At 41.4% G+C, this 27,151-nt stretch overlaps 2 protein-coding genes across 2 annotated transcripts; one reads left to right on the top strand and one right to left on the bottom strand.

The window, feature by feature from the left end:
- The first annotated feature begins 276 nt into the window (after positions 1-276).
- Positions 277-6,750, top strand: SLC25A6 (solute carrier family 25 member 6). The gene is made up of 4 exons (XM_056861857.1): positions 277-387; positions 4,090-4,576; positions 5,342-5,482; positions 6,123-6,750. The coding sequence occupies exons 1-4, from the start codon at positions 277-279 to the stop codon at positions 6,278-6,280; spliced, it is 897 nt and encodes a 298-aa protein (XP_056717835.1). The 3' UTR covers positions 6,281-6,750.
- Positions 6,751-10,418: 3,668 nt separating this feature from the next.
- On the bottom strand, positions 10,419-26,813 carry LOC130488405 (granulocyte-macrophage colony-stimulating factor receptor subunit alpha-like). The gene is made up of 12 exons (XM_056862067.1): positions 26,729-26,813; positions 25,544-25,603; positions 24,828-24,964; positions 23,489-23,606; positions 19,085-19,220; positions 18,815-18,993; positions 18,100-18,221; positions 16,212-16,238; positions 13,568-13,673; positions 12,841-12,940; positions 11,695-11,773; positions 10,419-10,508 (listed from the first exon to the last, which is right to left on the bottom strand). Exons 1-12 carry the CDS (start codon positions 26,811-26,813, stop codon positions 10,419-10,421), a joined length of 1,239 nt encoding a protein of 412 aa, XP_056718045.1.
- Positions 26,814-27,151: the final 338 nt, after the last annotated feature.

Genomic DNA, 27,151 nt, shown 5'->3' with positions numbered 1-27,151 from the left:
GATTCACCAATTAAACATCAGAACTCAAAAGTGAATCATTCTTCCAACAGCAACAAAGAAGACGACACCTCTAGTTGGGTGGTCGTTTCGCGTGCACAAAGCTCCTTCCGGGCTGGAGGACGAAGGCAGCCCCCTCCTCGATTTCCTCCTGCCAGGGACCCCTCCCCTTTGCGCCTCGCCTGCCAATGGTGGCGAGCGGGGGGGCGGGGCCTGGCCCGCCGGCCTTTTAGCTCACGCTGGGCCAGGGGGTCCTTCCTTTCTCGGCGCGCGGCGAGCATGGCGGACCAGGCCCTCTCCTTCGCCAAGGACTTCCTGGCAGGCGGCGTGGCCGCGGCGATCAGCAAGACGGCGGTGGCGCCTATCGAGCGGGTCAAGCTGTTGCTCCAGGTCGGGCCGCCATGCGCGAGGGCTGGTTAAAAGCGCGCGCGGGTGGTGGTGGTGGGGGGAGAGATATGAAGGAGCGAACGGGTCGTGACGCAATTTCCTCACAGTTGGGACAATGAGGCGGTTGGACGCTCGCGCGCTTCCCGACGCCGGTCACGTGGGCGGGGTGCGAGGCCGTTATAGTCGTTATGGAACGCCTGTCGGGGAGGGGGAGGGGAGAGAGGAGCGAGGGCGGTCTTGGCTGCACGTGACCCCTCCCCTCTCGCGCTCTCTCTCGCGTTTGATTCGTCCTTCCCGCTAGGTCTTTTTTTTACTACGAGGGAGGGGGGAGGCGGCCGCCGCCATCTTCGTCAGCGCACAGACCAATAGGCAGCCGCGGAAGGAAGGGCTTGTCTGGGAGCGCTCGAGAAGCGGCTGCTTGGCGGCCTCCGCTCTCGCGCGACTTTGACGGCGCGCCCCCTGCTGCGGGACCAGGGGGAGTGACGTCGCCTGCGCGGCCTGTTGAACCCGCCCCCTCCGCTCCCCTCCCCCCCCGCTCCTGTCACAGCTGGATGGAAGCCGCCTGGAGCATTAATTATTATGAATGAAAATATATTATGAGTTTATTGTTTATATTATGAAATTATTATGAATGAAATTAATTAATTATGAATGAAAAAATAAATTAATTATGAATGAAAAGCGAGAGGCGGAGGAGGGGGGAAGCATTCTGGGCCCGCTGAGAGGCCGATGGGCTCTTATAGCTGTCAGGCGGCTGGCTTTTTACAGGCTCCTGCTCTGCCTGTGAAAGGTATTAGTCGCTTTGCCGTGTGCCTGCTGGGGAGAGCCTGGTTTAGCTTTCAGTCATTTTGTATCTTTTTGTTTGTTTGTTTTGTTTTTTTAAGGAGCCTTTTTTAAAGAAAGTAGTCTCCTTTGAAATGTGGTGTTGGAGGAGAGTGTTACGGATACCGTGGACTGCCCCCCCCCCAAAAAAAAACAAATTAGTGGGTTCTAGATCAAACCAAGCCTGAACTGACCCTAGTCGAAAAGGGCAAGAGTCCAGTAGCCCCTTAATGACTAGCAAAAATATTTTCTGGTAGGGTAGGAGCTTTCGTGAGCCACAGCTCACTTCTTCAGATACAGCTAGAATGTGAATCCATCTGTCTTTAAGTAGAGGAGAGTGAATTCAGACACTCATTAGTAAAATGATGTCTGTCTGTACCTGTGCAAGTTTCTTCACAAGGTTGATGGATTTCCATTCTGTACGGCTAAATGTGGTGCCTTCCATGAAGATAATTCACGGTGGGTAGCTGTGTTAGTCTGTCTGCAGTAGTAGAAAATGGCAAGAGTCCAGTAGCACCTTAAAGACTAACAAATATTTTCTGGCAGGGTATGAGCTATCTGAAGAAGTGAGCTGTGGCTCACGAAAGCTCATACCCTGCCAGAAAATATTTTTGTGAGTCTTTAAGGTGCTACTGGATTCTTGTCATTTTCTACTACTTTAATTGTTCAAGGCTTTCTGTTTCCTTGGCTCCACCATCAACCCAAAGGGGAGACTGCAGCCAAGGAATCAGAAGGAGATTGAGACTGGGAAGATAATTCACAGCGGGTAGCCGTGTTAGTCTGTCTGCAGTAGTAGAAAAGGGCAAGAGTCCAGTAGCACCTTAAAGACTAACAAAAATATTTTCTGGCAGGGTATGAGCTTTCGTGAGCCACAGCTCACTTCTTCAGATACAGCTAGAATGTGAATCCATTTGTCTTTAAGTAGAGGAGAGTGAATTCAGACAAGCATTAGTATGTAAATGTTAACAGTATGTAAATGTGAATAGCAGGCGTGATGGGATTAGGTGTGGTATGCAGAAGAGTCTGTGATGTCCAGGGGAGAGATGGGTGTGACTGACCCTAGAAGCTAAAATGACTAAACTGAAGCGATCGTATTTTGGTCACGTCATGAGAAGACAGGAGTCGCTGGAAAAGACCGTCATGCTAGGAAAAGTTGAGGGCAGCTGGAAAAGAGGAAGACCCCCATAAGAGATGGATGGACTCAATAAAGGAAGCCACAGCCCTCAATTGGCAAGATCTGAACAAGGCTGTCAAAGATAGGATATTTTGGAGGACTTTGATTCATAGGGTCGCCATGAGTCGGAAGCGACTTGACGGCACTTAACACACACACACATAAAATCCTGACCTGGATAGCTCAGGCTGGCCTGATCTTGGAAGCTAAGCAGGGTCGGTCCTGGTTAGTATTTGGATGAGAGGATACCAGGGCTGCTAGGCAGAGGCAGGCAATGATAAATTACGTCTGTCTGTTGCCTTGAAAACCCCACAGGGGTAGCCATAAGTCAGCTGCAAAAACAAAAACCGGGTCATCAGAAGATGGAAGCAAATGTTAGGTCATTTATGCAGGATCAATTGTGATGCTCGCTTAAAGCTGTTTTTTTAAATGCGACCTTTAAAATGTGTATTCATGGTCCGGACGCAAAAGGAGAAATTCCACCTCCCCACTCGCCTGCTCCTTTGTTCCTTCCATTAGCAACCTCCGTTTGTATCGCTAACGCGCGGCTGTGAATTTTTGCATGGTTTCTTGAGGGGATTATTCGCGGTGAGGGCGGAGCAAACACAAAAGATCGCATTAAAGGGGCTCTTAAGAAATGCGAAGAAGGTCTGTGCTTGCTTTGCAGTCACTTCCGGAATGACAGTTCAGCATGAAAAACTAAAAAAAAAAGCTGTGGGGCACTTCAGCATGGAATGCATAAATGGCCTTAGTGTTTTCAAAAATGACATCTGTCCAAAAACTGTATATCACTTGGAAATTTCCCCACTTTGCTTCAGGGGCAAAAATGGATAGGGCTTTATACTTTCCAAGTTGAAGTTGAGCATTAGTTTCATTGAGGCATACTTCAACTTTTATTAAGACTAGGTTGATGACGTGCTCCATTAGCTTCCTGCAGATAGATCACAATCGGTAGCCGTGTTTGTCTAGCAGTAGAAAAGAGCAAGAGTCCAGTAGAACTTAAAAGGCTAACAAAGTTTCTACCAGAAATTTAGCTAGTCTTTAAAGTGCTGCTGGACTCCATCTCTTTTCTATAGCTTCCTGTAGGTAAACTTATCTTTGTTCCGATTACTCTTGTGTCACCATCAGGCCTTATGGCCATAGAGCACAAGTAGCCCAAATGAATGGACTGTTCTAAAAATACTTAAGAGTTTTTTGCTGAGAGAAGCCATTTTTCTGCTTATTTATTCCTTTCTTTTAAAAAAAGATGAAGGAATCCTCATTCTATAACTACCACTTACTATATTCATCCTTACAGTCAGTAACTAATGTATTGCAAGACTTTGGGGGCGGGGGGTGAATTTGGCCTTTAAGGTTCTGTAACAATTGACTAAAAAAAGTTTTAAATTAGAAATTACCTAAAAGAGTTCAGCTAATTTTTTATTTTAAAGCTGACCATGGAAATTGTGTTTTGAGTTTACTTATGTTGACAGAAGTAAGAGATAGGGCTTTAGCAATATAGATGGCTGGTTATTCTTCAGTTGATATATTTTAGGCAGTATTTTGGGTTTGCCTATGATGAATGTGTTTTCCTTAGCTCTTGTAACGAAGTCTTTGAAATGTACATTTGCACTACAAAATGAAACTAGTCAACATTGCGTCTGAATATTAATTATTTGAATATATAATCTCTGTATTCAGAGTAATCATGAACACTTCATTTCTTACAGGTACAACATGCAAGTAAACAGATTGCTGCTGATAAACAGTACAAAGGAATTATTGATTGTGTAGTTCGCATTCCAAAAGAGCAAGGAGCATTATCCTTTTGGCGTGGAAACTTAGCCAATGTCATCAGATACTTCCCCACTCAGGCACTCAACTTTGCCTTCAAGGATAAGTATAAGCAAGTGTTCTTGGGTGGAGTAGACAAACACACACAATTCTGGAAGTATTTTGCTGGTAATTTGGCTTCTGGAGGTGCAGCTGGAGCTACATCTCTCTGTTTTGTCTACCCGTTGGATTTTGCAAGAACCCGTCTGGCTGCTGATGTTGGAAAGGCTGGTGCTGATAGAGAATTCACCGGTTTGGGCAACTGTCTAGTGAAAATTTTCAGGTCTGATGGCCTACGTGGCTTATATCAAGGGTTCAATGTCTCTGTCCAGGGTATAATCATCTACAGAGCTGCCTACTTTGGAGTTTATGACACCGCAAAAGGTAAATTTATTTTTTAAATGTTACGCTGCCTTTCCACCCAATGCAGGGTCCCAAGGAGACAAACCTTTCAGAATGTGTGTGTGCGTACACACACACACACACACACACTATTTAAGACAATGAAATAAAACAGAAACATTTATTTCAACATTTATTAGCCACCTTTCTTATGGAGCTCAAGGCTGCTTGCAAAATTAATAGAATACATAAAATAGATTGCATAAAACCAACATTTAAAATCACAATTCAGGACTGCTTTAATAAAATGCAGTCCTAAATAAATCAATCTTCAGCAGCTTCAAAGATTGAAAGCAAGGGGTCCAGGTGCACCTCCCTGGGGACACTGTTCAATAATTGTGGGGATTCCACTGAAAAGGCCCTCCCTGGTGTACCCACCAAACAAGCGTATTTGATTGACGGGACAGTCAGGAGAGCCTCTTGCTGTGATCTTAATTACCCGGCAGGAACATATGGGAGAAGATTGTCATAAGAACATAATAAGAACACAAGAAAAACGATGCTGGATGAGATCAAGGCCCATCAAGTCCAGCAGTCTGTTCACACAGTGGCCAACCAGATGCCTCTAGGAAGCCCACAAACAAGACAAGTGCACCAATGGTGTATTTTTATGAAGAATGTATAGTCTAGGACATTATTTCATGACTTTTTTTTCAAGTGCAAGGCTCTGGTATTTTTTACTTGCTGTGATTATGAAGCAGCATCTGATTATTGCTATTTTCAGAAACTTGCTCTCTTTCATTATAGGTATGCTTCCAGATCCTCGAAACACACATATTGTGATAAGCTGGATGATTGCACAGACTGTAACTGCAGTAGCTGGTGTGGTCTCCTATCCCTTTGACACAGTGCGCCGTCGTATGATGATGCAGTCTGGCCGTAAAGCAGGTAAGCATTGCTTTTTTCTTATAGAAGTATGAAATACATTCTCGGTGGCTTTTTGTTTTGTGTCAGTTTGAAAGTTTGGCATCATAACTGGATAAACAGTTGGAAAGTGAAATTAAACTTGAAAGGTCTTTGCAGCTTTCAGTCTGTTCATAAGTGTTAGTTTTTGTAGGTATTCATCAGTCATATATGTAGTCTTACTTTAGGGACAAATTAATGCCTAAGATATTATGTAAACATAATAGTGTTTCTAAATAAAGTGTTATCTACTAACGAGTAGGCCATCACACTGATGCTTAATGGACTGTGAAATCCTATTTCAGTCAATGGAGTTGACATATCCATTGTGAAGTCGTGCTTCATTATTCAAAATCAACGTCCTCTCTGCTTCCCCCATCCCCATTTAAACTTGTAGCAAAGCGAAAGTTGGTGATGTGGGCAATTACGTTTATAAGTATATACTTGAAACAATTTACTTAACTTCATATTTTTGTCTGATTACTTTGTAGTGAATAAGCTCTGAAATGTTTTTTTCACTAGTTCTGTGCAGCTTTTAGATTTCTTCAGAGAAATTTAATGTAGTGGTCCTGTTCTTGAAACTAAATGCTTCAGGTGAACTGAGCTTGATTTATTTTCCCCACAGCTGACATCATGTACTCTGGAACTATTGACTGTTGGAAGAAGATAGCAAGAGATGAAGGTGGAAAAGCTTTCTTCAAGGGCGCGTGGTCTAATGTTCTTCGAGGCATGGGTGGTGCTTTTGTTCTCGTGTTGTATGATGAATTCAAAAAAGTAATCTAACTATCTGACTAGAATTGTGAGGTTAAATTGGACAGATCATGTAGCATAACTTAGCATTATGGACCATTTGACTTTTAGAAATTCCTGCGCAGAGTCTACTTATTGGGGCCAGATCATGTTTCTAAGTAGTGCTTAGAAACTACTTTCAGTGAAATGATATACTTTGGAATACCATTATCAGGCATCAGAATAGGCAGTTCAGTTCACTGATTGTCTGTTGTCGATGTTTATTATAGTGGAGGTTGTACTAGGTCCAATGGAGCTGATCTGCGCTTGCCTGTAGATCAGCTTGAAGTTTCAAGTCTTACTTTACAGGACCATAAAATCATGTTTGGAGAAGCACTCATGTAACAAATCATGTTTTTCCCACTTGTACTTAAGCACCATGTACTGTTTGCACAGCTGAACATCTAGCATTTGTGTTCTTTTAAATTTGGGGCATTCTGTGAAACAATAAATGTACTTAACCCTGTCCCTTGTGTTGTATTTACTGTTATATCTGAATGTTGGAAGCCTTCTACATTTAAAGAAAATACTTCATTTTCATTCTAAAATTATGCTTATTTGGATGGGGAAAGAAAGTAGGTGATTGTAATGGTTTATTATGTAGGCTTAAAAATGAGGGCAACAGGCAAAATGCAGCTTGAGAAGTACCTCAGTATATTGTCAACATGTATATAAGTACTTGCTTTTGAGAAAAGTAGCACTGGTTAAATGGTAGGGTGATTTCAGGAGTGATATTTCTGCATGTACAGTACACAATAGTATTCTATTGATCCAAATCTAAGTTCTCTTCCACTAGAACATAAGCACTAAGAAAGTGATTCATTGGCTATATGATGTAATTCTGGCAAGCTTAACATTGAAGTAGGGTGTAGAATGAAGGATACTAATAATTAAAGGAAACTGAACTGGATGTTGGTGCTGTTCCTTATAAGACACCTGCACCATTGTTCAGCATGTTTTTAAGATTCTTGGCTGAACAATAAAAGAAGCAAATAATGACTTCCTTTGGGAAACTGAATATACCCAAGCAGGCTTATCTTTTTCTCTTTTGGTTCTTAACCAACAATGTAAATATCGGAACAAAATGCTGTAAGGTTAGGTACAGCAGACTTAGATATTTAGTAGAATAATGGGACTAAGCTCCCATTATGACTGATCGCAGTGATTTGTTGGCAATTTGTAGTACTTAAAGGAAAGTCTAGAAGCTCAAAAACTGAAGTGTAATTGGAGTCATGCTTATATGGAAATAGATTCTACTTAACTGGCAAGAGTGGTCAGTGTATGCATCCTTGGTGTCTTTGCATATGCTCATAACTATAAGAGCTGATGATGAGTAAATACAATATAGATAAAGATACAATAAAGATCTCTTGGATTTGGAGTACTGAAGGGATGGGACTTGAAGGCACTATTTGGCATTAGAAATCAACTAAAAGAAAGTAAAAACTTGTAACCTCAAAAGTTTTGGTTGGTGCCTGCAGCTACTTGTAAATAGCTCCATACTTTTAATTTAAGTACTGGTTATTTTCTGCTCTCTGAAGAACTGTGATTATAAATGACTTTTCACCCATAAAAGCTAGAATAATAATGGGTTAATTTTATGTTGGGTAATAAAACTGATAGGAAGTTGATTCATTTGAAATGTGGTGTTGGAAAGGAGTTTTATGTATACCTTGGACTGCCGAAAAGACAAATAAGCAGGTTCTAGATCAAATCAAGGCTGAACTCTTCCAGGAAGCTAAAACAACTAAACTGTGACTATCATACTTTAGACATATTATGAGAAGAAAGACTCACTGGAAAAGTTGAAGGCAGCAGGAAAAGAGAATGACCAAACAAGAACTGGATTGACTCAATCAAGGAAGCTACAGCCTTCAGTCTGCAAGACCTGAGTAAGGCTGTTCTCACTCTGAGGAAGAGGGCATCATGATTGTCAGGGATTCCTACCACTTGCTCTGGGAGCAGCAGTACTAAACTTTCTCTTCCTATCTCCTCGGTTGGTATCGCCTGTTGCTCAGTTTTCCTCCTGCCTCTGTAGGGTGCAAAAGCAGTAGAGGTAGCTCTCTACAGCAGCTACCGAGATATCAGCGTAGGGAAACTAACTTTAACCCCTTTTACTTCCAAATTCCTTACTGTTTCCCCCCTCACTGGTTCCAACTACTGCCTCCTTTCATCCCCTCTGTTTGGAATGCTATTCCTCTTTTTCTCCTTCTCACCTCCCTCTGAACCCACAAATGGTGTCTGAGGATGACATTGGAGGGGATGATTTTCTCTCCCAAGAAAGACCATGTTTCAGGTCTCTGCAAAAGACCAGCTGGCAGTCCAGACGATTGGACAAGCCCTCTGGCAGCTGCGCTCACGGCTATGCAGAGAAGTGTGGCGAGAGAGGGCATTGTGCTTAAGCACAAAAGGCCTGAGTTGGCTCTGCAAAAGGGCGGGAAAAAGTTGCAGGCATCTGAGGCATACTGCCGGAAGAGACAGGAAGAGGAAGTTTAGTTCTGCCTCCCTGAGCAAGCAGTAGGAATCACTGACATTTAAGATGCCCTCTGTCCTCAGAGTAGAAGGAACTTTGGTAAGTAATCAAGGTTCTGTTAACGATGGAAGAAGAGTTGGTTTTTATACCCCGCTTCTCTCTACCTTTAAGGAGTCTCAAAGTGGCTTACAATCTTCCCTTCCTCCCTACAACAGACACCTTGTGAGGTAGGTGGGGCTGAGAGAGTTCGGAGAGAACTGTGACTAGCCTAAGGTCATCCAACAGGTTTCACGTGGAGGAGAGGACACCAACCTGGTTCTCCAGATTAGAGTCCACCGCTCTTAACCAATACACCATACTAGCCCTTGGAAGGATGTTTTGGAGGTCATTAATTCATAGGGTCTCTATAAGTCGAAAGCAACTTGACAGCACTTAATACACACAGACTATAGTAACTATTGTACCATGGAACCAATGCACATTGTGGCAGAGCTTACTTTTGAAGAACTTAAAGATATTTATGTAAAATTAGCTGTGTTATCTTTAGGTGTTTTCTATTTATTTCCTACAGCTTCTGAATACAGTGGCTTATGAGTAGTTTATAGAAATAGTTGACTTGTGTAGAGTAGCTATATTCTATGATAGAAGAATTGCCTTAATAAATTTGCCTTGACTGCTATCTGCAATAAGAAATATGTGGTCTGACCATTGTAGGACACTGATTCATAACTAGTATGAGAATAATCAGAATTAATATACTTCCATAAGGGAAAAAACCATCACTTCAAGGATGGTGTTTTAATTTTTTAGAGTAAATTATGATATAGGACTATACAGTGCATTTTTATAAGTTGTCTAAGCGATATTAAACATTCCATAAGTTACGACACATTTTTGAAGTCTTCTGTGTATCTTTTTAAATGAAACATGATGGAGTACTCTAGTACATTCCTTGTGGTACTGCTAGGTAGTCTATCCTGTGAGAATTCTGGGTGTGACAAACAGGGATATTGACAGGGAAAGGGGCTGGTAGTACAGGAGCAGAACATTCATGAGAGGGAAGCAGATGTCGTGGGGAGTGCTTAGAGATGGATCATTGTGACCACATGGCAATCTTCCTGGGAGAAATTCATTAAGCATGTTTGCAAACAAACCCAACACTAAGCAGACCGGTAATACGTTATACTTGCCAGCCTACGTAGGAATAAATATACTAATTCAGAGAGCGTGTTCAGAAAATTTATAGCTCCTGATTCTTACGATGAGTAGGATGAAAGTGTTTTGGGGAAAGGTGATAAACTAAAACAAAAGTTTCACAACCACCACACTTTGCTTTACTTTCTGAGACCCTTTCAAAACGAATCTGTTAAGGATGCTGGGGGGATATAAGTTCAGCTCAACTGCATGCAACCATCTTCTCACTTCCATTACCACTTCACAACAATAGACTGCAGAAGAGGATACTCTAAGCCTTTATCTAACAGGCAGGTTCAGCTACTTTTACCAGATGTTGCTTGCCGATGGTGCCTAAGGATGCCTAGAGGCTTCTTGTCTTTCAGCAACAGCAGTGAATTGCTGGCAGAGGCCTCTTCCTCTATCCTTCAAGAGGCAGGGGTAGCAATTAAGCAGGCCAGTAGCTTGCTGTCTGAAAAAGTGTCTTTATTTTTTAAAGCCGTTGGTAGCTTCTTCAATTAATGTTATTTTTTCCTCGAGCTCATGTGCTGTTGGTATTGGGTCCATCAGTTCTTTCTTTAACAAAAAAAGGGAAGAGACAAATACTTAAATTTCAAAGATATGCTGTCCTATGTAAGGATATGTTATTGTTTCAGCTCCACTTAGATGAAGTTATGGAAAACTTTATGGACATACTTGATAATTAACAGCAATTAAACACTTATGTATTCAGCTTTCTCTGATATATAGGAGTATGTCAAATTGGACAATATTTGTAACAGCTTTCCATAAGTCATTACATTGCCTTGGATAATTTTCTGATTTCAGTTATAGTTCTAGGATTCAATTCTCAGTTCAATGAATATATCTCCCTGCAAGTCCAATTTTTTTTTGGGGGGGGGTTTCTTGAAGCTGTTATCTCTGGAATAGTGTTGATAAAAAGAGCAATTTAAATTTTAAAAATAGTTTCTCTAGAGATACTGAAGAGTGCTTATTCTTGAACCTTGCTTGGGCCCGTTACTGCCCTGGCCTGGATATCCCCAGGCTAGCCTGATCTCACCAGATCTCAGAAGATAACTGGGTCAGCCCTGGCTAGTATTTGGATGGGTGACCTCCAAGGAATACCAGATTTGTGACATGGAGGCAGGCAATGGCAAACCACCTCTGAATGTCTCTTGCCTTGAAACACTTGAAATCAGCTGTGACTTGCTGGCACACACAAAAAGTTACTGTCAACCTAACCCCTCATGATTATTGTGTGATTACAAAACATATGTGCTACCCTGACTGCTTGAAGGAAGAATGGGATAAAATATAAAATATCAAAAATTATATTTTATTAGGAGTTGAGTTTAAATATAAAAATGGTTGTAAGTCTATTGGCAAAAGAAGTTCTGGGTGGGTTTTGTTTCTGACAAATGTGGTTATTCATCTTAATTTTAACCCCGTTAGTTGTAAAGAGAGGGTTGAAAGTGGGAATGCAGTGGTTGACAATTTTTTAAAAAGCCATTGCTCAATTGTTTGTGACATCATTGTAGAAATAAACTAGGTAAAATTGCATCATACATTTATACAAACACGTGCAGTCGCAAGTAACTGAATGGACAGAACTGCAGGAACAGCTATTTAATAGTACTTGCTTCTTATCTGTAAAGACTCACATGAAACTTGCCTAAAATTAATTTGAATGAAAAAAAAACATTGACCTTTATCTTCTTAAATCTTTGATGGATCATGGTATTAACCAAATTTTAAAGCTTACCTCTGTATTCTTGGTATATTGCTCGAAAAGGTTTTTTGGTTGTGGAACTGGAGCAGTTATTTTATGCCATATACGGTGTCTGTAGGAAGAAAGTTGTAGCATGATTCATTGTCCTGATGGAAGAATTCGTCAGCCACCCTCTTACAGATGGAGAGCCACATGCCTCTGAGGATTATATGCAAATTGTGCTTCTTATTTGTAATTATTTTAAATGTATACTTTTATATACACATGCACAGAGTTTAAATACATATGAGTCAAAATACCAAAGACCCTAGGAGGGTGAATAGAAAACACCTGTTATGTTACTGTACCTGAAATCTACAAATGTTGGAATGCTTGGATTTAAACTAAAGATATATTTAAGGCAATTTTGAATATATTGTGTAAATATTGCAGTGTTGTATACTGGAGCATGTGGTTTCTCTTTTTATTTTAGGAGCTACTGATGCTTTGTAATTTTGTTAAGTTATCCGTTCCCTATGCCCTATCACCACGGGGTCCTGACTGAGGTTATATGTTTGTTCTTTTGCTTTTTTGGAGTTTGCTTTCCTTGGATACCACAACCTTTCTCCTTTATTGGACTCAAAAATAAAGACTAATTTGAAATTCTTAAAAAAAATTGTAAACTAAAAAAGCTAATTACATTTGTGTTCTCACATATTTGGCAGATATATTAATGTATTAAATAAGGAACCTAAAAGCCACCTTGGGGATCAGATCCAAAGTCCATCTAATCCAGTGCCATGTTCTCTGTGACTAGCGAGATGATTCTGGGATGCTCAAAAGTAGAAATGATTGCCTTACTATCCAAGTTGTCAGTCTTATCTTTCATTTAAATAAAACACATCCTTTTTTGAATCAGGATATCAGGAAGACTGAAGTTTGTCCTCTATATTAGAAGAGGGTATTGATTTTGAGAAGCCTTATTTTAGAACTGCTGTAAAGCTTGCTTGCACAATATATTCATCTCTTCTGGTTAATTACAGTATTTGATAGGACTGCTGGTGTACATTAGCCAATTATATCAACTTTTAAATCAGGGTTTCAGATCTGAGTATAAATCTAGCAAAAAATGGTGAGGTGGAAAGTCAACCAAAACACAACCTTTTGTCACTCATGTAAAATAACAGATTGTAGACTTACCTTTTACAGAAAAAAAACAGGATCAAGATCATTAAGATTGTACCAACTGCTAAAAATATTAAAGGAATTGTTGGTGATGGAATTGGTTGGGATGGGATGTCTGAAAGAGACAGATAGTCTTTAGTATTCTGATTTTCAGCTGGGGAATAGGCATATTGCTTTGTCCAGTGTTGGTTTGACTGTCGTGATCAAAATTGCACCTTACAAAATAATTTGAAATTATCAGCTGGAAGCTTCTAAGAATTTACATGCTGAAAATCTAGAAAGTGAATGTCTACCCTGGTTTCATGCATTCAACAGTGCAGCTTTATCTAAATATCTCATGAAGACAAATACTGAAGGCAGTAGACCTATTCTCCTAATCATTCATGTCTATCCAGTCCATGCCTCAAAAGACTGTGGAGGAAGAGAAATTCCCATTTGTTGATGCAGCAAGCAATAGCAGCATCATATTTTGGTGAATAACAGATCACAATCGAACTATCTGAGTTCCTATGAGTATTCCAAATGCATCTCTATACATTTGCCTGCCCCTTAGAAATGGCCCTTGGTTTGTTTTTGTTTTGCAAGAAGATTATTTATTTGGTTTATATCCCGCCCTCCCCAGCACTGCCAGGCTAAGGGCAGCTTCCAATAGAACAAATTAAATAAATGACATATATAACATCAGCAACTGATGGGCTTTTCAGAATAGAAGAAATAGTAAGAGGCAAAATAACTTTCTTACGTAATGTAATTGGTTCACTCCATTCACCATAAATATTTCCTTTAAACATACGGATCCTCACGATACGTCTTTCCTCCACATAAATGTCTTTGTAATGGTCAATTGTCTGAAAACAAAAGGGTTGTCCAGTTTATTTCATTGTAGCTCAGTGTTCAAGTTTACTGCATGGGTTTGACTTTGAACATGCCTCCCTAGCTCATGAATTCCTTGGTCAAGAAATGGGGTCTAGAATGACACTGGGGGAAAGAGGGACTCAATTTGATTTGTCTAAGCAACTGGTCAGCAATTAGGGTTCCATCTTGGGAGACAGTTTGCCCTCTCCCCAGATGTCTTGATCACCAGGGGAAGGTTTTGCCTCCATTTAATGGTAACCCTATTTCTCACTATTTTAACCTATGAGAAGAACTAAAGTGTTATAACAGGTGTGAGCCAAACCTGTCTTCCAGCCCAGATGGAGTAATTTGGCCACCACTAGCAGGAATCCCACAAGGGTTTATAAATATACTTCTGTGAATGAAATACAGACATACCTGAAAAATAATGGTCCTCTCCTCACCTGCCGTTTGTTCAACAAAATGATAAGTCTAAGTTCACTGAAACCAATCATAGAAGACTAGTTTAACTCTGCCTAGGACTGTACTGTGATTTATACTTGTTGGGTGTTGTTAGTTATTAGCATTTTAACAACTAAAAAGCAGCCAATAAGTATAAATTACAGTACTTGCACTGGGAGATGGATGAAGGAGTGACTCTGTTGATTCTCCTGAAACTTTCAGCAGCTTTTGATACCATCTATCATGGTATCCTTCTAGACTGCCTATTTGGACTGGGATTGGGACACACATTCTGCAGTGGTCCTGGACCTACCTGTAGGGTGGGGTTCAGAAGGTGGTGCTTAGGGGTTGCTGTTCATCCCCTTGGCTTTTGAGGTCCTACAAGGTTCCATCTGTTCCCCTATGCTCTTTAACATCTACAGGAAACCACTGGCTGAGGTCATCCAGAGATTTGGGCTGGGTTGTCACCAATATGCTGATGACACTCAGCTCAATCTTGCACTTTCAGCTGATCCCAGGGAGGCTGTAGAAACCCTAAACCAGTGCCTGGAGGCAGTATTGGACTAGATGCAGTCTAATAAACTGCATCTTAATCCTGACAAGATGGAAGTGCTACTGGTGAGTGGAAGGTCTAACCCGGGATTTAGGGTGTCACCTGTTCTGGATGGGGTTGTACTACCCTTAAAGGAACAGGTCTGGAGTTACTTACTGCTGGATCAGTAGGTGGCAGCAGTCACAAACAGCGCCTTTTATTAGCTTTGACTGTGTAAGCTCAAAGCAGTTTAAAGAGGTTTATAAGCAGGACATCTTACACTTTTTGATGAATTGGGCCTTCAACTGTCCTCTTTGTTTAGGCTCTAGTGTTAGTGGATTCATACGATCCAGCCCGTGGAGACTTGAAAGAGCAAGTCTTAGGGACATGACAGATTCAAGTCTAGCTAGAAAACAGAAGCCAGAAGCATCAGCAAAGGAGGAGTTTTTGTTTTTTCTCTCTGGGCTTTTCCACATTCTTATTTTGCTCACTTGTGTGTTCTTGTTGCTTTGGAGTTTTTTTTTCTCCCTGTTCTGCACATGTTTTGCTTCCTCTAGCAGTCAATACAATATTACATCATTTTATGTCCGGCATAAAAACCTGCAGTTTAAAACTGCAGGGAGATATGCTGGACATTAAGTGATGTAATATCAAATTGACCCCTAGAGGGAACAAAACATGTGAGGAACAGGAAAAATCTCCCCAAGCAACGGGAACACAAGCGAGAAAAATGAGAATGCGGAAACGCCCTCTGTTCTTATTAAATTATGTTTACAGTCACTGTGTTCTTTTTAAAACTTGTAAATCCATTCATACATTGGGTTGGATCCTAAGATCCACTACCAGTGTGATACTTTCTGCTTGCTTCCCCTTGCCCCCTGCACTCCTCCAAAAGCATGCTATGCAGCAGTGGGGGCTGCATCCTAAGTAAGCAATCTGGAAAAAAAAACCTGTGGATACCCCTCCTGTGCAAGCACAATAAACTCAAGGTACCTTACAATCTAATTCATACTCCAAATGCATTTTGGCACTAATATTTTATTATCACACCATACTAAACCCTCAAGGCATAAAGTCATATATCATAGAAAGCAGAGTGGTGATATAGAAATGTTGATTATTTAGGATGATTGACTTTTTGCTCCTAATTCCATCTCCATTTTTGTACTCCTCTTTCCAGTACACCATGTGAGAACTTCAATCCATTTAGAAATCTTATTTGTGATAAGTTTGAAACTTCTAAAAGTTCTTAGCATAATTTTTCCTTTTAAAAAAATCTGAACTCTAGGTATTTGGTAATACAGAAGTATTTTAGAATACTACAGATAAAATATATGCTGCATACTTAAAATTCAGTGTTGCTGTGTTTAAAAAGGTAAAGGTAAAGGTCCCCTGTGCAAGCTCCGGGTCATTCCTGACCCATGGGGTGATGCCACATCCCGACGTTTCCTAGGCAGACTTTGTTTACGGGGTGGTTTGCCAGTGCCCTCCCCAGTCATCTTCCCTTTACCCCCAGCAAGCTACTCTGTTTACTCTGTTGATAAGGCAAGGTACTTACATTTTCAATGGTATTATTGGTTCCATCCTAAAACACAAAACAAAAAGCCTCACATGTTAATACAGGATTTTTTATTTTATTTGTTTGCAGTCAAGTCGTAGCTGGCTTGGGGTTTTCAAGGCAAGAGACGTCCAGAGGCGGTTTGCTGTTGCCTGTCTCTGTATAATGACCCTGGTATTCCTTGGTGACCAACTGGTATTCCCTTCCAAATATTAACCAGGGCTGACCCTGCTTTAGCTTCCAAGATCTAACAATATTGGGCTAGCTTGGGTCAGGTCAGGGCACTTAAATTTTTTTTTTCATAGATTGTATGTAATTACATACATTCAGTGATGTAGTATACCTTGGCTGGCAAAAAAGGCAAAAGTAGCCAGAAATTAACTGATTTAATTTGTATTAACTTGAACAAGTTTCCCAGTATTAACTATCCCCCTATTTGTTACTATTTCTTCAAATGCATGACACTGTGTACAAAATTGGCTCCAGGCATTTTTCTATAGGTATTCTTATCCTGGAAGTGCTGAGCCATCCGATCGCTCTTCTTCCTGCTCATCTGATTTTGTGGCTTGTTGAAACCTGCTAGGGCATGGGGTCCCCAATCTCACCCTATAGGTACTTTTTGAATTTCGAGAACAGGGAAGAGATTCCACTTGAAACTGGCTGCCATGGGGGCTGGGACCGTTTGCATAAATGGCTGCCTTGAGGTTCTGGGGCCAATTGGTAGGATACAAGCCAAAAATCCTACTGTGATAGACACAGTTTCTGAATGGGTGCTCCCTAAAGACACAAACATGATGCCTCCTAGTACCTTCTGCTTCAGTGAGGTAGAGGGAAGCCAGGACTGGCTATTTGCTTTTGTGAAGAGGTGATTTAGTTGAAGGAGCAAATGGTCAGCAGAAAATCCATTGATGGTTGCCATGGTGTCAGTGGGCACCACACCGGGAATCACTGTGCTAAGAGTTGTTTTACCAATCCCATGGTCCTGTCCATAGTCTCTCACCTTTTTAGCTTCCCCCACAACTGTTCACCTCTTGTCAATTGCTACATTGCAACAGATTGTGGGACTTTTCTTCACCGTTTTCCTCTCCCTGATATTTTGGATATTTGTCTCTCCTCTTTTCCCAAGTATCCACAACCCTTAGGGTTGCCAGGTCCCTCTTCACTACCAGTGGGAGGTTGTTTGGTGGAAATGGTCGTCCCCCTTGTTTTTCATCTATGAAGATCTCCACACCACCACACTGCAGATTCAGTTACCCGTTTGGGACTTTATATTCCATACCTTGCAGTTCTACTTTGAAGATTGCTCTTAGTAGAATTTTTTGAGAATTGTACCTTCCTTAGGACTGTAAGACATAGATTGTATATAGATATATGTGTTGTATGTTATTCACTGCACCTAATACACCTTGTTTGTATAAGTTTGTGATTGATTGAATTGATACCATTAGCTTTTCCTGCACTACCTGGCAGTTGGCAATCCTAATAAGGAAATATATCCAAATGAGGTCTTCCTTTGATGGCTTTAGAGCAGCATCTTGACTGCGAACAATGTAATCAAGAGATATGAGCTGTATCGAGGGAGCTTTCTACATGTTGTCAATGAGGCTCAACAAACATGTTCTTTGGCAAGAACCAGCAATATTTAGTCCATTTTGTTGTACAACTGGCGGTCATTCTACTCGGGTATGATTGTTCCTTCCTTTTAACTTCAGGTGAAATTTTTTAAAAAGAACTGTTATTTATCATGTTAGGTAGTGGAGGAGCACTAAAGCTCTATAGAAATTTGAACACTGGCAAATTTTAAACATTTGCACTTATAATGTTGCTATGTAGGTTGAAAGAAGTGATCTTGTTTGTTGCACAGCCTTTGGACATTTTGACCTCTTACCTTTATTTCGTACTCAGGGCAGCAGCAATTATCATTGTTAAGAGGAGGTACCCATTGTATTCTACACATCGATGGTAGCTGAGAGCAATTTGTAGTGATATTTCGTGGAGGGCCTAGTCTTTCTGGAATGAAAACCACCATTGCGATATTTAACAAGTAGCAAAATGTGACATTTTACAGATATTTAAATGGTACATCTTATTCCCCCCTCTCCAAACAGTCAAGTGCCATATACTTTGGTGGAAGTTGGCTCAGTAGCAAGAGGCCTCAGTAATGGTCCACTCTTAGTAGGCTTGCCAGGCCCTGTAGCTCCACCGGCGGGAGCTTTCTGGGACTGTGGCTGTAGTGCACGGTGTACGCACGCGCCTGGTGCAATGCGCGCACACACTTCACGCGACACACCCACGCCACTTCCGGGTTTACCTGGAAGTGACGTGGACGCTCTAGCAATCTTGGGCAAAACTCAATGGTTTCCATAGAGTTTTCTCCAAGATTTCCAGTGCATGTGCGTCCCTTTCGGGTTTACCCGAAAGTGACGCGTGCGTGCGCGTTCCTGCAGTGCCCGCCGGCCATCAGCTGGCTGGCGGGCAGCCTGGTGGATTCGCAGGGTTTTACCTGCTACCACCGGGCACTTGGCAACCCTAACTGTTGGGCACTTTAAGATTTCCATTACATTTCAAAACCAAAACACCATCGCTCACTTTTTATTTCTTACCATGGCTGCATGGCTCGAGAAGTGCATCATAATACTGAATCTGTGATTTTTTGCTTGATCCATTCACATAGATGTAGTAAATGTCATTATCAGGTTCCAAACTCACTTCTGGAATGTGGCATGCAATATGTCTTCCTAGGGCATTATTTATGTAATGTGGACACTCTCTCTTTGGTTCCCTGTGTATGCCAAAGTATTTCCTTTAAAACTCAAGAAAGAATAGTATATTTTAAAATGATTTTCTCAAGTGAACCAATGAAAATTATTTACTTGTGGTCTTTACTGTTCTTCACGTAAAGAAAATACTGGACATCTTCTGGAGCATTTTTGCCAGTGTTCCAAGCGCAGTTCACAGAAGAAACATTGTAAAGTACACAGGAGAAATTTTCAGCTGATGTTCCATCCTCTTCTGGAAATAGAAGTTAATAATATGTAGCATTTCTGTAATGTATTTGAAGTGGTAAGAACATTATCTCCTGTATATGGACGCCTATTAGGGTTGCCAACTGCCAGATAGTAGCTGGAGATCTCCTGCTATTACAACTGATCTCCAGCCGATAGAGATCAGTTCACCTGGAGAAAATGGCTGCTTTTGCAATTGGACTCTATGGCATTGAAGTCCCTCCCCAAACCCCGCCCTCCTCAGGCTCAACCCCAAAAATCTCCCACCAGTGGCAAAGAGGGATCTGGCAACCCTAATGCCTATGTTGATACAAGTTTCCCAAGTGAGGGACAAAATCACCCAGCAAACTTCAGGAACATCTGTTGAGACTGAACATTAAATTGCTACCAAAACAACCTTTTCCAAAGCATGCTTTCCAAATGAGATTTTGAAATCCTGATTGAAATTTTAACAATCCTTTGAGACAAATTGGGAGAAGAAGCAGATGTAAGGAGAAATATCAAATCTGGAAAGCACTGTAATGTAATTTACAAAGCCCCTTTTTCCCTGCCATATACAATCTTTCTCTGTGCTGAATTAATCAGGTTTTAAACTGCAGGAATTGCTGGCACTTAAGCTTGTTAGAAAAAAAAAACATGCCCTTGTTTGGAAGCCTTTCTTCAGTCCTTGATATGTGAAGATTTCTCTTGCAGTTGTTCAGTGCTGGTAAAAATGCACACTGCCCTGCTTTGGGGAGCTTTGATCTTATGTGTTCAAGAGGTTGAGCAGAGCTGGATCTAGGGGAGGGTAAGGGGGCAGGTGCCCCAGATGATGGACAAAGAGTGGGTGGTGGCAGGAGGTGGGAGAGGCTCAGTTGCCCAACAGAGATGGCTCATTCTGCAGCGCACATACCCCTTCCCTCAATTAGGCGGCTGCTGGAAGGGGGGGACAATGGCCTGGAAGAGATGGCTCTTTCTGCAGCATGCACCCCATTCCTTCAATTAGGCAGCCGCTAGGAGGTGGGTGAGGCTTAATTGCCCAGCAGAGATGGCTCATTGTGCAGTGTGCATGCCCCGTTCCCCCGATTAGGCTGCTGCAAGGAGATTGGGGGGGGGGCTCAGAGGGGAGTTGCAGCCCTTGGTAAGGCAGAAGCTGTGGCTGTTAGTCGGGCAAGACTATGGCGAGGCAAAGAGGAGGGAGAGCTAAAGGTTCCGGTGGAGATGTTCAAAGATGTCAAGTTCTATGCAGTGGGAGGCATAGACCTAGGCTTGCCAGGTCCCTCCTCTGCTCCGGTGGGAGGCTATGGGGCTGTAAGTGCAATTGTGCACTTGTGCGCGCGCCAACACGCATGCGCTGCACTTTTGGTTTACAACCGGAAGTGCCGCCTCGCAAAGGGCCTTTTTCTTTTCGTTTGAGTAGTAAAGCGGTCCTTTACCACTCAAACTAAGAGGAAAAGGCCCCTCACGAGGTGGCACTTCCGGTTGTAAACCTAAAGTGCCGAGCGTGCGCATTGGCGCATGCATGCACATTTGCCCACCGACCCTCAGGTGGTTGGTGGGCAGAGGGGCGAATTGCCGGGGGTTTGCCCGCCACCACCAGGCACCTGGCAGCCCTACATAGACCCCTAGGTAATCTTCCTTGGCCTAGCTAATCTCCCTCCTTTCCCCTATGCAAGGCACCCTCCACTCTTCCATCTGCAGGAATTTCCAATTCCTTGTCTTCCAACACCCCCTTTCATGTTAACAGTGCTGTAGTATGCTTTGGGCATGCAAAATTTCTGGGGGTGGGGGTAAGGGTGCGTTCTAAACAGTTACAGGTGGAGAAAGGTTTGGGGGACTAGTGACTGTTAATGGTTTAAAAAGCCTCATGGCTGCTTTGACAATTCAATTCTATGGCATTGAAGTCCCTCCCCTTTCCAAACCCCTCCCTCCTCAGGCTCCTCCCCTAAAATCTCCAGGTATTTCCCAACCTGGAGCTGGCAACCCTATCTTCCTCTCTTTTTTAATTTTTATTGCAAAATTTAAGGGTACAGAAAGAAGAGGAGGGATAGGGGAAAAGGCAAAATAAAACAAATTATATCTTCCGAGCCTTAATAAAACTATACTGGAATTAAAAATTAAAAAATTGTCAAAATTTCAATTCATATTCTATGGCCTAGAATATCTTTAAAATCTTTCTAGTAACTTAAACATACCATATTCTTAATATTTCAGTTAATTTTCTCGTTATAACTACCTTGTAAATTCTGAAATATTTATAAAGTATTTGAATAGCAATTGCTAAAATATGTAGCCGTTCGAAATTCAATTCTTATTTTTTTTTTTATCATGAAACACCTTAAAACTCTTTCAGGTAACTTAAACATAGCATACTCTTAAGACTTCATTACTTATTCTTACTACAAATACCCTCTGCTATCAAAAAGTATTTATGTGTTGTTTGAGTAATAATCCTAGCTTCCTCTTTTTTTTCTTTTTGTTACTGTCTTCAGTGTTTCCTAGAATTACTGTATTTTCCAGTGAGTCAAGCTGCAAAGGAGCTTGAGGTGTATTTGGTATTTCCCATGTAAAAATTATGTCTGCTGTATTTTAAAAAAATGTCCAGGAAAAGGCTAGGCTGAAAAACATTCTCCTTGGGTTGGGTTTTTATGTGTGCAGAGGAGTTGAGGGAGTATTCAACCATTATTGATACATAAAATAATATAAAAGTATAATTATTAATTAGGTCAACATTAGAGGTCAACATAATTTATTCATAGAGGTCAACATAGTTTATTCTATCATTTAAAAGAGTAGTTGATTATATATGTTGGTTATATATGTATACATAAAGAAAAATGTGTATATAATATATGGAGGGTGTCATTTTGTACTTTTGCCCCCCTTCAAAATAAATGGAGATTAGGCCCTAGGCTTGAGGCCTTGCTTTGAAGAGTTATATCAGGACTGAACCATAGTATTAATGAAACCCTTCCAATAAGAAAACTCCTGTTCAGTTACTCTAATTTACTCATCTTGACCAAATAGCTGAGAACGAAATTACTATGTAGTCGTGCAACCATGCTATTGATTTATAATATGTCTGCTCCTCATAGGACCGGGAGGGATGATGGAATTGGGGGTGGGTCACAGAGTGAACATGTAGCTTCTGAGGGGACAGCCTGGGCTAAAACTGGGTCATTTGCTTCTTCCAACCAGATGTCTTTGAATTAAACTAGGTCTTTCTTCCCTTGCATAATTAATGTTGCAACCCTAAACAAATTTCCCAGGGAATATGTCCCACTGAACTCAGTGGGATTTACTTCTGAGTATACATGTTTAGGATGGCACTTACAAGGATGTAACCCTATTTAGGATGGCAGTGTAAATCATGAATCACAGGTGTTTTATACTTTATAGATCTAGCAATAATCAATAGTGGTGAATGGGGATTCCTTGGAGTTGTTGCACCCCCATTTCTTTGTATATGACTGAGTTTTGTTGAGATAAGCATATATCATCTTCTTTTATCAGTACTTTATACTCCACCCACTGCCATTACTTGCCTGTCCAAGAACCCCCTGAATAGCAGTGTCCCAAGCATTAGCAAAGAACATTGTAGGCTCTCCGTTAAGACATTATCACGGAACTCGGTTGTCTATCTAATCTGTCATTAGGAAGAACTACCAGATATATTGAAGTATGTAACCACATCATTATAAATAAGCAAATGGTGTTACTGTTAAAGTTCCCATAGCTATACAGTTTCCTAGTGCTCTATTGTTTGATGTGTGGCAGGCCCTTATGGGAATGTATGAAATATAGGTCTACCCCACATGTGCAAGTTCCTCTGCAAAAAGTATCAGCCACAGACCAAAAATCCAGTCAAGCATGGGGCCCTAAGTTGTAACATGGGACTACCAAAAGTTCCCATTCCCTTCCACGCTCCAAGGAAGGATGCCAGCAAATGAAGACCAGAGGTTCACTCTGCCATTCCTCAAAATCCAAATTAACTGTAGAGTATTCTTTAACCAGTTTAAATATTCCTCTCAACCACTTCACCAACTTTATAAATATAAGACTGGTCCATTAATTCCAGATCCCCAGAACCTTATTTTAACCCAAAATCATTAAACAGAACAACATAATCTGTCATTATCACCCTTTTCAAACTGGCTTTAAAGTGAGGATTAGGACCCCCATGATTTATTGGACTGACCTGAAGGGAAATGTACTCAGTTTTCTCCTTCTTGTGACTATTCGCTATATGGGTTCCTGGAAAATGAATTGTGTGGGGGATATTAACTGAATTACCTTCAGGGGGAAAATAGGTGGTATTTGAAAGAGTCTGATTCAGATACTTTATTTTGGCTATGAATGTTGCCCCCTGATGAAGCTGCACATTGTCAAAAGAGCACATTGTTCCTTTTATCTGCAAAAGAAAGAATTGAATTTAATACTTTTTGTTTGGGTTTTAGAGACATCAGCACATTTCAGTTATGTTCCTTAAGGAGACAATGCTGCAGCTGCTCCATACTCAGTGCTTTCCTTCTGGGGCATTCCAACCCTTAGGTTTTCAGATGTGTATTTCTCTTACAGGGAGCCAGTGTGGTGTAGTGGTTAAGGTGTTGGACTAGGATCTGGGAAACCCAGGTTTGAATCCCCACTCTGCCATGGAAACTTGCTGGGTGACCTTGGGCCAGTCACACACTCTCAGCCTCGACCCAGGATGTATTTGGATGGGAGACCTCCAATTAATACCAGGGGTGTGATGCAGAGGCAGGCAATGGCAACCCACCTTTGAACATCTCTTGCCTTGAAACCCTATGAGATAGCCGTTAATCAGCTGTGCCTTGACAGCAAAAAAATAAATAAAATTATCTTACAAGATTCAGGAACCCTAGGTACCTACTCAGCCAGATGTTATACAAAAGGAAAACATAACTATACAAAAGGCAAAAAGCACTATTAGGAATCATCTCACCACTTTTTCTGAGGCTCTTCCATTAGAAGATCAATTGGACTGGAATTGTAGTATGGTTATGCTCAGTTTTTATTTCTAAGACCATGGTTATGTTATTACAAATTCAGCTGTCAATGAGCACAATTGGCAGCAGACTGAGTTGTCAACAGTTAGGTCATAGAAATCTCTCTCTTCTGCCCTCAAAATGTAATCCACATTTTCAGAAGAGCCAGAAACTAGAAGCAATTGCAATCTGAATTTGAATGCAGACAGAGGAAGAGAAGGGCAGCCATGAAGGAGCTAGAAAAGATTCTTAAGTGTAAGGATGTGTCACTGGCCACCAAGATTAGGTTAATTCATGTCATCGTATTCCCTATTACTATGTATGGGTGTGAGAGCTGGACAATGAAGAAAGCTGACAGGAAGAAAGTGGATTCTTTTGAAATGTGGTGTTGGAGGAGAGTGTTACGGATTCCGTGGACTGCCAAAAAAATCAGTGGGTTCTAGATCAAATCAAGCCTGAACTGACCCTAGAAGCTAAAATGACTAAACTGAGGCTATTGTATTTTGGTCACATTATGAGAAGGCAAGAATCACTAGAAAAGACAGTCATGCTAGGAAAAGTTGGAAAGTGCATTATATGGAGTAAATGGCTGCCTTTCACACAGTATAGAAGTAATTTATACTTACATCATGGTCACCATAGTTACAATTATCGGGAGGAGTGTCAACAGAACATTGAATAATTGTGGCATTAAAGTCCCAAGTCATCTTCATATTTTCCAGATCTACCTTCAAATTTAAAACCACCGAATGTGGCTCCGTCACTAGAAGGGCAAACAGAGCAAAACAATCACATTTAAACAATTTTCTGCTGACCTTCCCTTTTTGTCTGCACCCAAATGCCATTGAAATTAATGGGATACACTTGTGTATAACTAATGGCAAGATTACCACAGAAGCTTTTTTGTGAAGACTCCCACTGAGGTATTTTGTAAGTTATCCACAAGCCATTTAAAAAGTGAAGTGTACTAGAAAATGTTCTTGACAGAGCTTATCGTTTTTTATAATAATTTGCATGTCCCTGTGAACATCCAGAGATCTTTGCTGTTAATATAGATAAGTCAGAGGATGCATTCATTCCAACGCTACTCGGATTCATTTAATCTTCTGAAAGAACTTACTTGATCTTAAGCATCCCATCCCATAAATAACAGAAGAGTTTCCAAGCCCAAGCACATACCCCTAAACGTAGTTGCTCAGAAGAAGCAGGTGAGAGGGTGATTAAGAATATGTCACCATACAGGTGTATTTCATGCCTTATGTCTCAGCTCTGCTACCTGATGACCATTTTTGTGGCTTACCCATTATTGGTAGAGGAATGACTACATTACAATACTCACCACCAGTCCCATCCACGATGCAACGGTAGGGTTTGTTCTTCTTTATATCCCCTGGCTCTGATCCTGCAAGGAACAATGAGTCATTGGGGAGGGGCTGTGGCTCACTTTGTAGAGCATCTGCTTGGCATGCAGAAGGTCTCAGGTTCAATCTCCGGCATCTCCAGTTAAAGGGACTAGGCAAGTAGGTGATGTGAAAGACCCCTGACTGAAACCCTGGAGAGACACTGCCAGTCTGAGTGGACAATACTCACTTTGATGGACCAAGGATCTGATTCAGTATAAGGCAGCTTCATGTGTTCATGTGTGTTCATTTGGCCAGCAATGTTAATAGTTGGAGTAGAATGCCTGGTGCTCAAGGTGATAGTGCTCCTCCATTGCCTTTTCTAGCACATGGGAGAGGCTTATCTGAATCTGGGAGCTTGTGGTTACTAGGCTCATCTCCATCTGCACAGTATATACTTATTTGCAGGTATGGCATTATGCCATTGTTGAGACAGTACTGACCCACTGAATGAGCACAGGATTTCAACTGAGATTCACTGTACAATGTCCTGGTTTCATCCATTTTTGCCCCTTATACTGGCAACAGTGGCGGAATGGCCATTGTGTCAGCTTGCCCCATGGCAAGTGGGCCCCTGATGAAGTGGGCCCCCTTAAACATTAAACAATATGTTAAAAATAAAAATTAATAAAAATTAAATGATAGCCTTATAGTTGTGGATGGGCCCCCTGTGACTCCTGGCAACCAATATTTTCAGACCCAGTCCGCCACTGACTGGCAATGTCACATCAGCATGATAAAGCACCAGTCCAATCTTGAAGCTATGCTGGCTCAAATCCACTCTGCCAAAGCGTCTTTGGGTTGACTGGGGTAATCTTGCTTGGTAATAAGCCCTGACCTGGATGGCCCAGGCTAGCCTGATCTCGTCAGATCTCAGAAGCTAAGCAGGGTCAGCCTTGGTTTGTATTTGAATGGGAGACCACCAAGGAATACTAGGGTTGCTGTGCAGAGGAAGGCACTGGTAAACCACCTCTGGTAGTCTCTTGCCATGGAAACCCCAAAAGGGGTTGCCATAAATCGGCTGCGACTTGACGGCACTTTACACACACAGTGATCCTAAGCTCATCTGTCAGGTTTAACTCAGATTGTGCTGCGAATCTTAGAGTATCTTGAATGCATGAACTTACCCTCTACATCTGGTAAAGCAGCATAAAATATAGAGTACACAAATATACACCAGATCACATCAGCAAATCCTAGAGCAGTTACCATTCTGTTGATCTTTATAAAAAAAAATAAACCCTAAAAAGAAAGAGAGAAACGTTTGTTTAGTTTCACTACTGCCTTTTATCAAGTCAGTCTCTACACTGTTTCTACCATTACATGACATGCTTGATGATCATGACATGATAGTGCTAATAAGCTCAAACAATAGAAAAACACAGAGGCATGCTTTTCTTCTATCCGTAAGAGATCCAGCAACCAGAACTGGGCATAGTATTCTAATTACAGGTGCACCATTGCTCTATACAAAGGATTTACAGTACTGAGGATGAGCACAAGCAACTCCTTGAGTCTGCCAGAAGATATGGAGGTGGGAGGTGGGAAAG

Source organism: Euleptes europaea, chromosome 16, assembly GCF_029931775.1.
Source record: "Euleptes europaea isolate rEulEur1 chromosome 16, rEulEur1.hap1, whole genome shotgun sequence".
NCBI classification, from domain to species: domain Eukaryota; kingdom Metazoa; phylum Chordata; class Lepidosauria; order Squamata; family Sphaerodactylidae; genus Euleptes; species Euleptes europaea.
Note: the sequence above shows the minus strand (reverse complement) of the source record. Positions and strands in the feature narration are given on the sequence as shown.